At 42.3% G+C, this 16624-nt stretch overlaps 1 protein-coding gene across 1 annotated transcript in view; it reads left to right on the top strand.

Moving 5' to 3' along the window:
• The window catches only part of arpp21 (cAMP-regulated phosphoprotein, 21), a 205275-nt gene that overhangs the window by 114463 nt on the left and 74188 nt on the right, over window positions 1-16624 (top strand). Inside the window, 5 exon segments of the mRNA XM_052023736.1 lie at window positions 5591-5711; window positions 5713-5732; window positions 10248-10356; window positions 10573-10692; window positions 13897-13934. Of these exon segments, the coding sequence (XP_051879696.1) occupies window positions 5591-5711; window positions 5713-5732; window positions 10248-10356; window positions 10573-10692; window positions 13897-13934 (408 nt within the window).

Raw genomic sequence — 16624 nt, forward strand, 5'->3', positions numbered from 1 at the left:
CAGTACCTCTCTCTCTCTCTCTCTCTCAACATATGTAGCCTTCCCATATATATACATCTCCTTAACTACATTGTCTGCATCCTCCTCCTCTCTTTTTGATGAAGAATATAATGCTTTCTTGAAGAACCATGCCAAGTCATACCCCCCGATGCACATTTACTTTTGATCTTGAATTAGCGGTACTTTTTCCATAGTTATTTTCTGCTCTTTATGTATACAAGCTACCTTTGGATTTTCCTTGGTTTTACCTGCCAGTATTTTTTCATGCACTCTAATTGCCTTTATAATTTCCCTTCTATTGTCACCCCTGCAATTTCTTAACTTCTGTCAGAACATTCTCTTCAAAGACTCTGCATAAGTGCCTCTGCCAGGTTTCCTGGTCTGTAGAAAATGTTTGAAGCCCATCATGACTCAAAAGTTCTTGCATCTTTTTGAAATGATCCTCAGAATTTGATCCTCTATCTCCCTCCCACTATTCAGTGATCTGTATTATTATATGGAGATAATAACGAAACATTTCCTCTGCTGTACCAGCCCATGTGTAAAGGATTGGGCAGACAAGCTGGTTATTCCATACTTGCCCTAAACTGAATGTTCAATCTGCTCCAGCAAGCAAATATACTGCTTGTAAATGATGGTACTGAGCCAGGCTGGTTTCCCTACTATTAACTGCAAGAAACAGCAGTAGACCAATGGTAAATACCTTCCATTTCACTGAAGTCCTCAAATTCTAACCTCTTCAGACCTGTTTGCATCCCCTAGGCCTCATGGATATGCTGCCCAACACACCCATGGATAGTTGTTTAGGGTATAGAAATATAGTTCTGTGTGGATAACTTATAAAGTTAGAACATGACTCTATGTGACAGCACTTCCAACTTCAGGTAAAGGAGTTGGACACAATGATAGCTGGAACACAATGGTAGCTGAAACAATACAAGGCTCAAGAAGAAGCAAGCCTGGTGTTGGAACCATTTTGCAGAGTTAACGTGGCTGAGATTGCATTAATTTTATACTGATGTTGTGTCAGGGTATGTTGAATGCTTTCATAATAATTCTTCCATCATAATTTATTTTTCATCAAGCTGTCACTTCAAACACGGTTGTGAGTCAACCTTCCAGAGTGAATTAGAGCACATACCAGGCTGATGAGAGGAGACTGATTTTCTTCCCTGTAGGATACTCGTGTGTTACAATTTTGGATTTGCTTACATGGTAGTTTTCCTATCTAACTTAAGACTGAATTTAGAACATGAACAGTACAGCACAGAAACAGGCCCTTCAGCCCACCATGTCTGTGCAAATATCATACCAAATTAACTAATCCGATCTGCCTGTACGTGCTCTCTATCTCTCTATTCCCTGCCTGTATATGTGTCTGTCTAAGTGCCTCTAAAACGTTTGAGATTGCATCTTTTTCAACCACCTCCCCGGCAGCATATTCCAGACACCTAGCACTCTCAGTGTAAAAGAAAATTTGCATCTCATTTAAAACTTGCCCCCTCTCACCTTAAAGCCATGCCCTCTAGTATTTGATATTTCTACACTGAAAAAAGGCTCTGACAATCACCCTATTTTTGCCTCTCATAATGTTATATCCTTCTATCAGGTCTCCCCTCAGCCTCCAATGCTCCAGAGAAAACAATCCCAGTTTGTCCAACCTCTCATTATAGCTAATACTCTCTAATCCAGGCAGCATCCTGGTGAACCTCTTCTGCACCCTCTCAAAAGCCTCCACATCCTTCCTGTAATGCGGCAACCAGAACTGCACACGACACTCCATATGTGGCCTCAGCAATGTTTTATATAGCAGCAAACATAACTTGCCAACCTTTATACTCAGTGCACTGACCGATGAAGGCAAGCCTGGCATATGCCTTCTTTACCACCCTATCAACCTGTGTTGCCACTCTCGGGGAGCTATGAACTTATACCCTAAGATCCTTCTGTACATCAGTGCCCCTAAGGGTCCTACCATTTCGTGTATACTCTTGCATCTTACCTCCAAAAATCACACCTGTCCAAATTTCCAACTGATCTACATCCTGCTGTACCCTTTGACAACCTTCCTTGCTATCCAAACTCTACCAATTTCCACGTAATCTGAAAAATGACTAAGCAATCTGCAAATTTACTAAGCACCTATCTTTTCATCCAAATCATTAATGTCCACTGCAAACAACAGAAGGTCCCAGCACTGATCCTTGCAGAGCCACTGGTCACAGACCTCCAGTCAGGAAACCCCCCTCCACCACTAAAAGTCTGTCATTATATGACCAATCCAATTTTGTATCTAACTTACCACCTCTCCATGGATCTCATGTCTTAATCTTCTGGATCAGCCTACCATGAGAGACCTTGTTACTAAAATCAACGCGGACAACAACCATTGCCCTACCCGCGACAATCCCCATAAAACTTCAATCTTCATCTCATCCTCAGAAAAACTCAATCAAATTTGTGAGACAGGACCTTCCCTGCACAAAGCCAGGCTGACTATCCATGATAAATCCATGCTTTTCCAAATGCGAGTAAGTCTTGTCCCCTAAGAATCTTCTCCAATAATTTCCCTACCACTGATGTAGGGCTCATTGGCCTATATTTTCCTGGTTTATCCCTGTTATCCTCCTTAAACAAAGGATCAACATTGGCTATTCTCCAGGCTTCTGCCATCTCTCTCATGGCTAAAGAGCATACAAAGAGCTCTGTCAGGGTCCCAGCAATCTCCTCCCATGCTTCCCTCAGCATCCTGAGGTAGATCTCATCACCTCCTGGGGACGTTATCCACTTAGATTTGCTATTATAGCTTTGAACTCAGATTTTGGATTCCTGTTCCAGAACCACAGTCTGAATAATGTTCCCTGCTAGAGGCACATTTCTCTTTTTGATACCTGGAACTTGAGTTCATGGATTTTCCCATATTAAAATTGTCCAAATGGTATGGGGAACAAAGATATTAACAAGTTAGGTGGCTAAAAATTGTAAGATGTATCAGTGTTGAAACATAATGAATGTAATGAAAGTACGACATTGGTATCCATGAGCTTTTATATGATTGAAGGATCAAAGAGGATGTTCTGACTTGCTGTTATTAATTCTCATTCAGCTCCTAGGTCTGAGTGCATTAAAAACATTGTTAGGAGGCCTGTTAATATTTACAGTACCAGTAATGTTTTTATGGGGCAGTGTAAAGGATACAAATGTGAACTACATGGAAGATAACTCTTGCAATATAAATATGGAAGTGAATATCTGACGAAGTGCTGGTTATTTGCTGTAATTTTGTGTCAAAGCTTGTTTTGAGGGTCACTGCAGACCTTCTGCCAAAATGATAGATGAATTAGTGGAAGACATCCTTAAAGATGCCCAAATATCGCTTGTGATTTATGAAAAAAAGGAATTTTCCAATCCATCCATGATATGCATTATCCAGCCTGAACCCCAGGAAATACATCTGCCAGTTGCTCTGAGCCTGAGAATACCACTGCCGTACAGGAAAGTGGCCATGTTCCACACGTGCTTCTTCTGCAGCCTTGTGCCGTATTGCTTCAGCTCCCAATATGGCCCATCTCATCTGCCTCAGAGCCACACATTACACTGGTCACTGAACAGCTTTATTTCTCTGAAGACAAAGGAGACAGGAGATGCTGGAATCCGGAGCAAAAACAGAATGCTGGAAGAACTCAGCGCCGGTCCAGCACAATCTCGGGAGGCAAGAGGTGTAAGTTGATGTATTTGGCCAAAACGCTGCATCAGGAGGAAAGATTGCCAGAATATAACAGTAAGGTGGGGTATAGGATAGAGGCTGGCGGGTGATAGGTGGAAACAGATGGATGGTGGGGAGGGGATGAGCGCAATATGAGATGTTCTTCTTCCAATTTGCATTTGGCCTCTCTGTAGCAACGGAGAAAGCAGAGAGCAGATAGGTCAGTGTGGGAGTGGGAAGGAGAGGTAAGGTGACATGTAACTGGAAGTTTGAGGTGGCCGTCGCAGGTGCTCCACAAAACAATCACCTGTTGTATACTTGGTTAAGAGAAGATCCTTTCTGACCACTCTCCTCACCACCCGCTGGTCCACTCATCCCTCCCCACCCGTTCCCCATCCTGTGGCACCTTCCCTGGAACCACAGGAGGTGTAACACCTGTCCCTTTACCTCCTCCCTCACCACCTTCCAGGGACCTAAACAGTCCTTCCAGGTGCGGCAGAGATTCACCTGCACCTCTTCCTACCTGGTCTATTGCATTTGGTGCTCACGATCTGGCCTCCTCTACATTGGTGAAACCGGAGCACCAAATAGCAACTGTTTTTGTGGAGCATCTGCACTCTGCCTGCAATGGCCATCTTGAGCTTCCAGTTCCATGACATTTAGCTCTCATCAACCTGTCTGTCCTCTGCCTTTCTCCATTGCTGCAGAAAGACCAAACACAAATGGGAAGAACATAACATATTCTGCTTGAGTAGCTTACAACCCAATGGTATGAACACTGAAGGTTCCACTTTTAGGCGACCCACATCCCCAATGTTCCAGTTGTCCGCCTAATTTTCTTCTTTCAATGTTCACTTCTCCAATCGTCTTCCTTCATCTGGTTGCATCTGCCCCTCATCCCCTCCCCATCTGGTTCCACTTTTACATCCACCTAGCCTCCAGCCCACTACAGCACCATTGTACTGTGATGAGGAAAGGTTAAGGAGGTTCAGCTTGTCACCGGACACTCTAACAAACTTGTACAGATGTACTGTTGGAAGTATCCTGACTGGTTGCCTCATGGTCTGGGACGGCAATTCTAATGTGCAGGAATGTAAGAAGCTGCAGAGAGTAGTGAGCTCTGCCCAATACACCACAGGCACATCCATCCCCACCATCCATAGTATCTACAGGAGGCGCTGTCTCAGAAGGCAACATTCACCGTCATGACCCACCATCCGGGCCATGCCATCTTCTCGCAGCTACCTTCGGGCAGGAGGTACAGAAGCCTGAAGTCCCTGAAAGTTGAAGAACAGCTACTTCCCTTCAACCATTTAGTTCTTGAACCAACCTGCACAACCCTAATCACTACCTCAGTATAGCAATGCTATGACCCCTCTGATCACTTTGCACTAAAATGGACTTTATTTTTATTTGTTCTAATTATGTTTTATTTCTTGTAAAAATTATGTATAATTTATGTTTATTTTATGATTTTCTTGTGAATGCCACTTATCTGATGCTATGTGTCTGCCATGCTGCTGCAAGTAAGTTTTTCATTGCACCTGTGTATACATGTACTTGTGCATAGGACAATAAACTCGACTTTATATACTGGCAATCTTTCCTCTTCTCTCCCAGTCCTGATGCAGGGTCTTCACCCAAAAAGTCAACTTACCTCCACAGACTCTGCTCAGCCTGCTGGGTTCTTCCAGCATTCTGTAGTTTGCTTTATTTTCCTTACTACAATCCATTTCCTGGATGAGTAGTTCACAAATAGCCTTGTGTTGGATTACGTTGAGCATCAATGTGAGGAGTCCTTCTGTTTCTGTTAGGTCTATGACTAATCTCACATCATCTTCATCTGGAAGAAGTTGACTTCATCTGTTTCTCCTTTCCTCATAGTAATCACTATAAGAAATTCCCTCCAATGTCATCATATCACCGGATGTTGGTACACAGAGTTGCTGCTTATTTTGGAATGGATCACAACGTAGATCAAACTGGAAAATGTGTTATAATCAACAAAAACAAGCAATACTAGAATGTAAGTATTACTTATTCCTGATGTTGATTCCGTTTCAGACATTTGTAGCTTGGATTTTCTAGATGCAATGATGGCAGAACTATCAGCAGTGGCTGTCATTACATAAAGAAACTGACGGCAATCTCAACAACACGTGCAGTCAAATGCAGAAACCAACTTGTTCGAGTTTCAGGCATTCCAATTCATTCTCAGATCACTTCTGCTATGGGAACAAGGTTTTTACTATCTCTGCCTCACATAAGGTTTTATACCTCTTTCGGGTCCCTCCTCAGTTTGAAGGAAAATAAAGTCAGCCTCTCCAGTGTCTCCTTGCAACAGAAGCAGTCCGTCCCAGGCAACATCCTGGTGAATCTCCTCTACAGCCTCTCCGGTGTAGTCACATCCTTCCTAAACTGGAGCAACCTGAATTGCATACAGTACTCCAGCTAGGTCCTAATTAATGTTTTGTAGAATTGTATCGTAAGCTCTTTGTTCTTATGTTCTATGTCCCAACTAATGAAGGCAAATGTTTTATTTGTCTTCAAAACCACCTTAGACACCTTCAGGGATCCTTGGGCTTGTACACCAAGGTCTCTGTAGTCCTCAATACTCTCGGGTACTAGTGTTCATTATGTGTGTCCCTGCGTATTAATCCTCCCAAAAGGCATCACCTCGCACTTATTAGGATTAATTTCCATCTGCCGCTGTCTTCTGACCAATTTGTCAGTAGCTTGCTGTAACCTTCCTCACTGTCGACAACATGATCAATTTTCATGCCTGATACATACTATTCACGCCCAATCACACACATTCACATCCAAACTGCTAATGTTTATAACAAATAGCAAGGATCCCAGCAGTGATCTCCCCAACTGCACCACTGGTCACAGGTTTCCAGTCACAAAAACAGCCCCCTACCCGCTTTCTATTACAAAGCTAATTTTGGATCGAATTTGCCAACTTGCCTGGATCCCCATGGGCTCTAACCTTTCGGGCTAGTCTCCGATGTGGGGCCTTACCTAATCCTAGACTAGGTCAACTAGATTGCCCTCATCAATACACATTGTGGCCCCTTTGGTCAGACAGGATCTTCCCCTAACAAAGTCATATTGACCACCTTTGATTAATCCTTGCCTTTCTAACTGCAGAGTAATTTTTCCAATAACTTCTCCAACACTGATGTTAGATTCACAGGCTTTTAATGACTACATGTATCGCTGCAGTGCTATCAGGAAAGGCTGGACAAACTTAGGCTCTTTTCTCTGAAGCGGCGGGGGCTGAGGGGTGATCTGTTGGAGGTGTATAAAATTACGAGGGGCATAGATAGGGTGGACAAGCAATATCTTTTTCCCATTATTCAGCGATCCATGTATTTAAGGTGAGAGGAAGTAGGTTCAGAACAGACGTGAGGGGTACTTTTTTACTGAGAGAGTGGTGAATGCCTGGAATGCGTTGCCTGATAGGGTGGTGGAGGCAAATTCACTGGGGGATTTTAATAGGGGCTTGGATGGGCACATGAATGAGAGGAAAATGGAGGGATTTGGGCATTCTGTAGGTAGAAGGGATTAGCTATGTCAGCACAACATTGTGGGCCGAAGGGCCTATTCTGTGCGGTACTGTTCTATGTTCTATGCAGTCATTCTTGAATAAAGGTTCCACATTTTATGTCCTCCAGTCATCTGGGACCTCACCCGTGGCCAGCAAAAATTTAAAAATCTCTTCAAGAGCCCCAGTAATCTCCTTACTTGGTTCCCAGAGCAGAATTAGAATCAGGTTTATGAGGTTTTTATCACTGACTTATATGTCGTGAAATGTGTTGTTTTGCGGCAGCAGTGCAATGTAAAGACATAACGTTAGTATAAATTGCAAAATAAATAAATAGTGTGCAAAAAAAAGGAATAACGAGGTAGTGTTCATGGGTTCATGGGCCGTCCAGAAATCTGATGGCGAAGATGGCGGACAAAGCTGATAGCAGCCAGGAATACATCTCATCGAGCCTTGGGAATTTTTCCACTTTTGTCATATAATACCTCCTCCATTTTTAACGATAACATACTCTAGGATTTCACTGTTCCCTACTCCCTCCACCACTGAATTCTCCAACTATAATGTCCTTCTCTCCAGCGAATACAGATGAGAAAAATTTATTTAAAACCTCACTTCCATCCTCTGGTTCCACACACAGATTGCTCCTTGGTTCTGAGATAAAACAAGATTTCTCTATTAGTCACATGTACATCGAAACACACAGTGAAATGCATCTTTTGCGTAGAGTGTTCTGAGGGCAGCCCGCAAGTGTCGCCACGCTTCCAGCGCCAACATAGCATGCCCACAACCTCCTAACCCGTACGTCTTTGGAATATGGGAGGAAACCAGAGCACCCGGAGGAAACCCACGCAGACACGAGGAGAATGTACAAACTCCTTACAGATAGCGGCCGGAATTGAACCCGGGCCGCTGGTGCTGTAATAGCGTTACGCCAACCGCTATACTACTGTGCCCGCATTTTGCCCATATCCCTCTAAACCTTTCCTATCCATGTACCTGTCCAAATGCCTTTTAAATGTTATAATTGTACCCGCCTCTACCACTTCCTCTGGCAGCTCGTTCCACACACCCACTCCCATTGTGTTAAATCTTGCTCCTCAGGTCCTCTTTAAATCTTTCCCCTCTCTCCTTAAACCTAGGTAAGTTTTTTTTACACAGAGATTGGTGGGTGCCGCACTGCCGGCAGAGGTTGTGGGGGCAGATACATTAGGGACATTTAAGAGACTCTTAGATAGATGCATGAATGATAGAGAAATGGAGGGCTATGTGGGACGGAAGGGTTAGGTAGATAACAGAGCAGGATAAAACGTCGGCACACATTGTGGGCCGAAGGGCCTGTACTGTGCTGTAATGTTCTATATTTTATGCGTTCTAGTTTTAGACTCTCCTACCCTGGGAAAAAACACTGACAGTCCACTTTATCTATCTGCCTCGTGATCTTATAAACCTCTACAATGTAAGCCGCCTTCGCTTCAGGGAGAACAGTCCCAGCCTATCCAGCCTCTGCTCATAACTCAAGCCCTCCAGTCTCAGTAACATTCTTGTGAATCTGTTCTGCACCCTCTCCAGCTTAATCACATCCTTCCTGTAGTGTGGTGACCAGAACTGCACACAATATTCCAGGTGTGGTCTCACTGACATCTTGTATGGCTGTAACATGATGTCCCAACTCTTGTACTCAACGCCCCATCACGTGTCATACGCCGCCTTCACCACCTTGTCTAACTGTGTCACCTATTCAGGGAACTGTGTCCAGGCCATCCCTGGGTAATGAGTGGGTTCCGTTTTCACAGACGTCCATAAGTCAGTTTTGCCTAAAAGTCGGAAAATACACAAAAATCACTTGATAAGGTTACCACACCTGCATTTTAATGAATGTCATCAAAAGCACGTAAGGCTCGTGGAAAGAACAATACTAAAAAGTGGGAGAGAGAGAGAGAGAGAGGGAGAGAGAGGAAACTAGTTCTGCCGTTCATAGGAACAAATGTACATAGGTCAGACTTTTGAATTTAGTAATATTATGGGAGCTCGGTTGTAAGTAGGGGTTGTCCATAAGTCAGGCATTTGGAACCCGGGGACAGCCTGTACTCGTCCCCCTAGGTCTCTCTCTTCTACAACACTCCCCAGGCCCCTGTCACATTTCATCACTGAAATTGGATCACCTAACCCTATCACACAAAAATGTGGCACCAAGTGGTCTGATTTCTAAACATTGATATTTACAAATCAAGCAGACTATAAGATACTTCGGGAAAGTTGTGGTTTGTTACATAATGAATAAGTTTCTAATGGGTTGTAAGCTGTATTTACTATTTAGAAAACTCAAAAGCTCTGGGAAAAATAATTTCATGTTTATGGATTGCTTATTTACTACACAAGCATGTAATGGATGTCATCATAAAACAACAGAATTTTTTAATGTGTGTAGTTTTGTGTGCATGTTGGAATCTTAACTTCATCCTGCATAAATTATTTAAAAAGTAGTTTAAAGTTGTGGTTTTAGCTTTCTGGTTATTTGTTTGAGGATTTTCATTGCTCAGCTAGTGTGATAACTGTGATTCCCTTGAACTTATGCTTAGCAATGTCATTGCTGGAAGCTGGTCCACACAACAGAGATTGCAAGAACTTTGTGAACAGATTTCTTTGAGGTCAGCCGTCATCATTGCTGCTCTGCCAATAACCAAAAAAATTCAGTCTTTAATCTCCTGTAAAAGTAAATTTCTTTTTTTGTGCCTTTGCAAGCTCTATTCCATTCCTCTAGCTTGGCAAAATAATCTAAAGTTTACAGTTTCTCCCTTCCTGCTATAACCTGCTCATAATCCACAGGTTCAACATCAATCACATTCACCCAAAGTTCAAAATACACATTGGTAGTTAAAGGACTTTCACTGGGTACTGTGTGAGTAGTACAAGAAATATTTCTGAAGAATAATTCCTTTTGCAGAAAAGCTGATTTGATTAGTTCTATGTTTTTGTATACACCCACAGACCAGAGCAACGGTTCTGTGAGCACATTAAAGATGAGAAAAATGATGATTCCCAGAAAAGATTTATTTTGAAGCGAGACAATTCCAGTATGGATAAGGATGATAATCAGGTACGGAATACTGTATGAAGTTTGAATTATCTTTCAGATAAAACGGAGCAACAAAAGCTATTCAATTTTTTAATCCGCTCAGTCAGTTTAACCTTTATACATATAATGGCAGTATTGTGTGTACTTTAACTAATCTGCTCTAACCTCAACTAAATCACTTGGATGGGATTTTAAATAGGTTTCTGTGTAAATAAACAGTATTTCATATCCTTTCAGGAAATGTTTATCTTGCAGCAAAATAGGATTCATCCATTTAGAGATGATAGAAGAAGTAAATCAATTGAGGAGAGAGAAGAGGAATATCAACGAGTAAGAGAGAGAATTTTTGCACAAGATGTAAGTAATTTCTCTGCTAGCCTCATACCCCATTTACACAGGGATGTCAAATTAACTTCGGATTAATTGATCTGAATTGAATTTGGCCTCCCTAGCGTTTGCACTCACCTCTGCCCTGCACCGGTACATGTGTCTGAACAGGATTCAATTACCTGTCAGAGGTATGTGCCGGTTTATTGGGCAGAACAAGAGTTCAGCGGAGGTTTACATTAGACTGCTCAGATCAGTCTGATTCAGACCTTTTGCTTCTGTGCTGGATTTAACCAGCATTGAGAGAGAGTCTTAGGGAGCTTTTACTTTAGGGTACATTAATTGCAACCATTTAATTGTCGAACGTAAACAGCTGTAAATTCAAAGAATTTTACATTTACAGCTGTGGTGTAAACGGGGCTGTAGCTAGACTAAAGTCATAACTAGGTTAAGGAAACATGGCTAGTGTCCCAAATAAGTAGGTCATAAATAAAGTTCTGTGTTACATATCCCATTTGTACATTACAACATTCTAGTTGATAAGCACATGATAAAAACATCAGAAGAATTTACTCAATAGTTGAGGTTAAAAGTTATCATTAGTATCAACTTGAATGAAGTTTTAAATAACAAAGTTTTAAACAACAATAGTAGTAGAATGAAGTTTTAAACAGCAATAATATTCAATTTGAATGAAGTTTTAAATTAGTGTGATTTGACAAGTGGTGGACTATCACAATAAAAACACTCACAAATGAATACTTTTGGTTTTCATCTTAATCAGCTAATATATTTCAAGGAACCATTAGCAAATTTTAGATGAAAGATAAATTAGAACATAATTAATTAATGCAGCACTTTGAGGAATTTAGACAACGTTACTTAACTGAAAAATAGCTAAACTTTTTGCTGTGATTTTAAGAAAATTGGAGTTTAGTTGTGCATAAGTTTTTATATTTCCAGTTTAACTGAATGTTCATTTATGTGTTATATTACCAGATGTGTGCACACTAAAGTTAGTTTTGAATCTGAGTACTAAAATGTACATATTTAAGATAAAGATGGAAATGCCTGGACATACACAGACAACATGTGAAAAGGGGAAGGAAAAGGAAGCTAAAGTCTAATTCCGGAAAGAACTTCAACCCCAAATCTTCTGTCAAACCTTTTTTTTTGCATATGTTCACAATCTTGTTTTTTTTCTGTTTTTGTGATGTTCAGTTTTCCTTTGTTCATTACCATAGTTTATGTCTAAAAACGGAAGTATAGTTATTTAAATATCCACCATAGATATATTTCTAAATGACTTTTATTTGGATGTTTTGTCCCTGATTGAATTGATTTCTGTTTCAATAAAAGTCCAAAGCATCAGGAACCCTTGAATATCTCATTCAAGTGGCAATCCATTCTTCATGCCCAGATACTATGTCTGGCAAGTCACTACACTGTGGTGAACAACATCATATCTAAGTTTAACTTTAAATGACATCTAGATATAAGCCTGACGGCAGGAGTCACTGAGTCGTGACTAGGAGCAGAAACCTGTTTGATTCCCTCTCCCAAGGCTAATTGTAATATCCCTTGCGTCACTCTAGCTGACTGAGCAGAGACTAGGAATGAAAGCTGGAACCTTCTGTATGGTTTAGTTTCCCCTACCCTACATACTTTAAATACCTGAACATGTGATGAAACAACTTCAGCAAAGTGAATCTGAGGTTCTTTATTTCCATTAAATAACCTTATCCATTGGAGATAAGATTAAACTTGCAATTTTTCTTTTTAACCCTGTCCTCATTGTCCCCTTTTTTATGACTGTAGTCTGTAATTAATAGGTTTTTGGAAAGCATTTAAGTCCTGAAAAGCCAGAGTGTGCATGTTTTACTAATGGACACCATGTATAATAGATTCAGATTTGAATACTGTTTTCTTTCTGTTTGAGTGATCCTATGAACTTATTGGAAAAAAAAGAGTAAACTGCCTTGTGAACTCTTTTAGCATTTGATAGTGTAAGGGTAAATTTTGTGTGGCAAAGGTCCCAAAACAGAGGAACATGGCAGAGGTCAGTGTACTCAACCCTGGACATCTGGACGCTTCATGAATCAAGCAGACTAACCATTAGCTTTAATTCTCGGATTCCCATTCTACTGAGAGAACAGCCTTGCAAAATCTACCCTGTTGACTGAAGTTAGCAATTTTTTAAAAACTCAATCATTTGTATTATGGAAACAGTTATTGCTTGCATCTTGGTCTTTGTTTTGAAAATCAATTGAAAAAATATTTTTGAGATTCCTTTGATCAATTGTTTTTAATATATTTTGATTTTTTTTTTCAAAAGAGCTGATGAAATTATGAAGGATACTCACAGATAAGCTATCGTGCCCTACTATGTGTGAGTGCTAGATAAATATAAAAGGTGGTCATTAACCTGGGTGTTTCATAGTTAGCTGTTCTGTCAATTTGACATCCTCACATTGTTGTTTGCCTTGTAAACCAGTATTCTTTATGAAGCCATAAGCAGATAGAGCAGGACAAATATTAAGAAAAATAGGCCAAAAAAATCGAATGTCTGTGGTAAATCTCCTATAATATGTTATTCTTTTCCTTTCTGAAGAGCACTGTCAGGCCTCCTCCTTCCTTTGGGAACTCACGTTGTTCTGGGCCGGGTGCCTCAAACAGCTCCTGACAGTTGCACTGGTACGCTTCAATGACACAGTCCATTAGTCCAATGTGTAAAATGATTTGACAAATGGCCACTTATCCAAGGTTGTTGTTGCAGTGTAATAGAGTACAGAACAGGCCCTTCCATCCATGCTGATCATCAGGTACCAATCTAGATAATCTCATTCACCAGAGCTTGGTCTGTAGCCCTCTGTGCTTTGGTGATTCAAGTGCTCACCCAAATGCTTCTTAAATTTTACGAGAGCACCTGGCTCCACCACCATCACAGGCAGTGTGTTCCAGATTGCAACCACCCTCTGGGTGAAAATATTCTTCCTCAGATCTCTGTAAACCTCTTGCTCCTCACCTTAATTCTATGTCCCCTGGTCTGAGGCACCACTTCAGTGGGGAATCGTTTCTGACTATCCACCATATTTGTCTCATTATTTTGTTTATATTTGAGTTCTCTTGAGAATTGTCATTGATTTTTCAAACCTGACATTGGGCGACAAATTTAACTGAGGGAGTTCAGCTGCAAAGAGACAATATGTTGAAACTTGTCATTTTCCTTTACAGTCGACCTGTTCCCAGGACAGTCTGTATGTGGAAAACGGGTAGGCAATTTTTTAGTTTGATTAAGTCATATGTATCCTAATCATCAAGAATTACATGTCAATAAGCTCTTCATCTCGTTGAAGTTTCTGACAGTGACGAATGTTCTAACTACCAACATTTTTGCAGCAGAGAATGGTGGTTTCACCTAGATTCCTGTTCATTCATCCACAGCATTATTGCTATTTTGTTCATCAATATCCATTAAAGTGCTGCCAAGAAATGGGCTTGAGGTAGCTGCCAGATGCCTGAAGTTGAACTAGTATCAGTGGAAGGGCGTGCTTTAGGGTAGGTAAATAGGTGGAATCCAGAGTAGGTAGGCCTCAGCTTTGCTTGTGGCTCCCAAGTAAGCATGTGCTCCTCTTGATCCCACAACGGAAGGTTTAAAGTAAACATTTTACGTGTGTTTACATGGTCTTTCTCTGACTCTTCCCTTCTCTTCCTGGATCTTTCCCCTTAATTTTCTCAGGGAATAGGCTAGAACCAACATCCACTACAAACCCACAGACTCCCACAGCTACCTTGATTATACTTCCTTTCTCCTACCTCCCTAACTCCTGTAAGGACTTCATTTCAGTCTGTCAATTCCTCCATCTCCATCGCATTTGCTCTGATGATGAGATATTCCACACAGGCGCCTCTGAAATGTCTTCTTGCTTCCTTGACCATGGCTTCCCCTCCCCCCCCCCCCCCCCCCCCACTCAACTGCCGTGGATGGAGCCCTTGACTTCTTCTTATCTGTTTCCTGCATCTCAACTCTCATCTCCTCTGCCCTGGGCAGAACAAGAACAGAATTACAAAGATGCTGGAGGAACTCGGCAGGTCAGGCAGCATCTATGGAGGGAAATGAACAGTCGACGTTTTGGGTCAAGACCCTTCATTAGGACTGGAAAGAAAGAGGGGAGAAGCCAGAATAAAAGGGTGGGGGGAGGGGGAGGAGCACGAGCTGGCGGGTGATGGGTGAATCCAAGCGAGAGGGGGAAGGTAGGTGGGTGGACGAGGGGCGAGTGGGGAGTGATGTGGGAAGTCGAGAGGTGATGGGTGGAGGAGGCGAAGGGCTGAAGAAGATGGAATTTGATCGGAGAGGACAGTGGACCATGGAATAAAGGGAAGGAGGTGGGAACCAGAGGGAGGAAGGTGTGGGTGAGGGGCAGGTCGTGAGGGCAGGGGAAGGGAAAGAGAAGGGGTAATGGGGCCAGGGGGATAAAACAAAAGGGGGGGGACAGGGGGGGAGTGGTTACTGGAAGTTAGAGAAATCGACGTTGACACCATCAGGTTGGCGACTACCAAGATGGAATATGAGATGTTCTTCCTCTAATCTGCGTCTAGCTTCAACTTGGCAGTAGAGGAGGCAGTGGACAGACATGTCGGTGTGGCAATGGGAAGTGGAATTAAAATGGCTGGCCACCGGGAGATCCTGGTTGTTAGAGCAGATGGAACTAAGGTGCTCGGCGAAGCGATCCCCCCTCTTCCTTACCTTCTACCCCACCAGCCTCCGCATTCAATGTATCATCTTTTGAAATCTTGCTGGCTCCAACAAGATTCCACCACTAGACACATATTCCTCTCCCCTCTCCCTTCTAGCGTTTCACAGGGATCCGCTCCCTTCACAACTGCCTTGTCCACTCTTCAGCCCTGCCGACCACTCACCACCATGCGGCACTCTCGCATGACACCTGTCCTGTTACCTCTTCCTTTCCCACCATCTGGAAACCCAAACGTTCTTTCCAGGTGAAGTAACGATTCACTTGCATTTCTTCTGATCTGGTGTACTGCACTGGTGTTCACAATGTTACCTCCTCTGCACTGGGGAAATCAAATGCAGTTTGGGAGATCACGTTATGGAACACCTGCACTCAGTCCTCCGGAATGATCCTGAAATTCCAGACACCTGCTACTTTACTTCGCCAATCCACTTGCATTCTAATCTCTGAGGGTGGCTTTCTGCTCTGTTGCAATGAGACATAACACGAGTTTGAGGAACGACACTTTATCTTCCATCTGGGTGTGTTGCAGCCTTCTGGACTTAACATTGAATTCTCTAACTTTAATAATATGCTCTTTCTTCCTGTCTTCATCAGAACCATTTTCACTTGCCATATATTTTCCCTTTCCTCTCTGTGTGTAGTCTGGGCTGTTCAACATGTCCCAGTATGTCAGAACCACATCAGCTACAATTTACACAACCAAAGTATCATATCACATGCGTTCACTCTACCACCAGGCTCAAGAACAGCTTCTATCCCGCTGTTATGAGACTATTGAATGGTTCCCTGGTACAATAAGATGGACTCTTGGCCTCACAATCTATCTCGTTATGGCCTTGCACCTTATTGTCTACCTGCACTGCACTTTCTCTGTAGCTGTGACACTTTATTCTGCATTCTGTTAATAGAACATAGGACAGTACAGCACAGAACAGGCCCTTTGGCCCACAATGTTGTGCCGTCATAGCTAATCCCTCCTACATACAGAATGCTCATATCCCTCTATTTTCCTCTCATTCATGTGCCCATCCAAGCCCCTCCTAAAAGCCCCCAAAGAATTTGCCTCCACCACCCTATCAGGCAACGCATTCCAGGCATCCACCACTCTCTCAGCAAAAAGCGTGCCCCTCATGTCTGTTCTGAACCTACCCCCTCTCACCTTAAATGCATGCCCTCTGGTATTGGATCGCTGAATAATAGGAAAA

This window comes from Pristis pectinata, chromosome 9 (assembly GCF_009764475.1).
Source record: "Pristis pectinata isolate sPriPec2 chromosome 9, sPriPec2.1.pri, whole genome shotgun sequence".
Classification (NCBI taxonomy): domain Eukaryota; kingdom Metazoa; phylum Chordata; class Chondrichthyes; order Rhinopristiformes; family Pristidae; genus Pristis; species Pristis pectinata.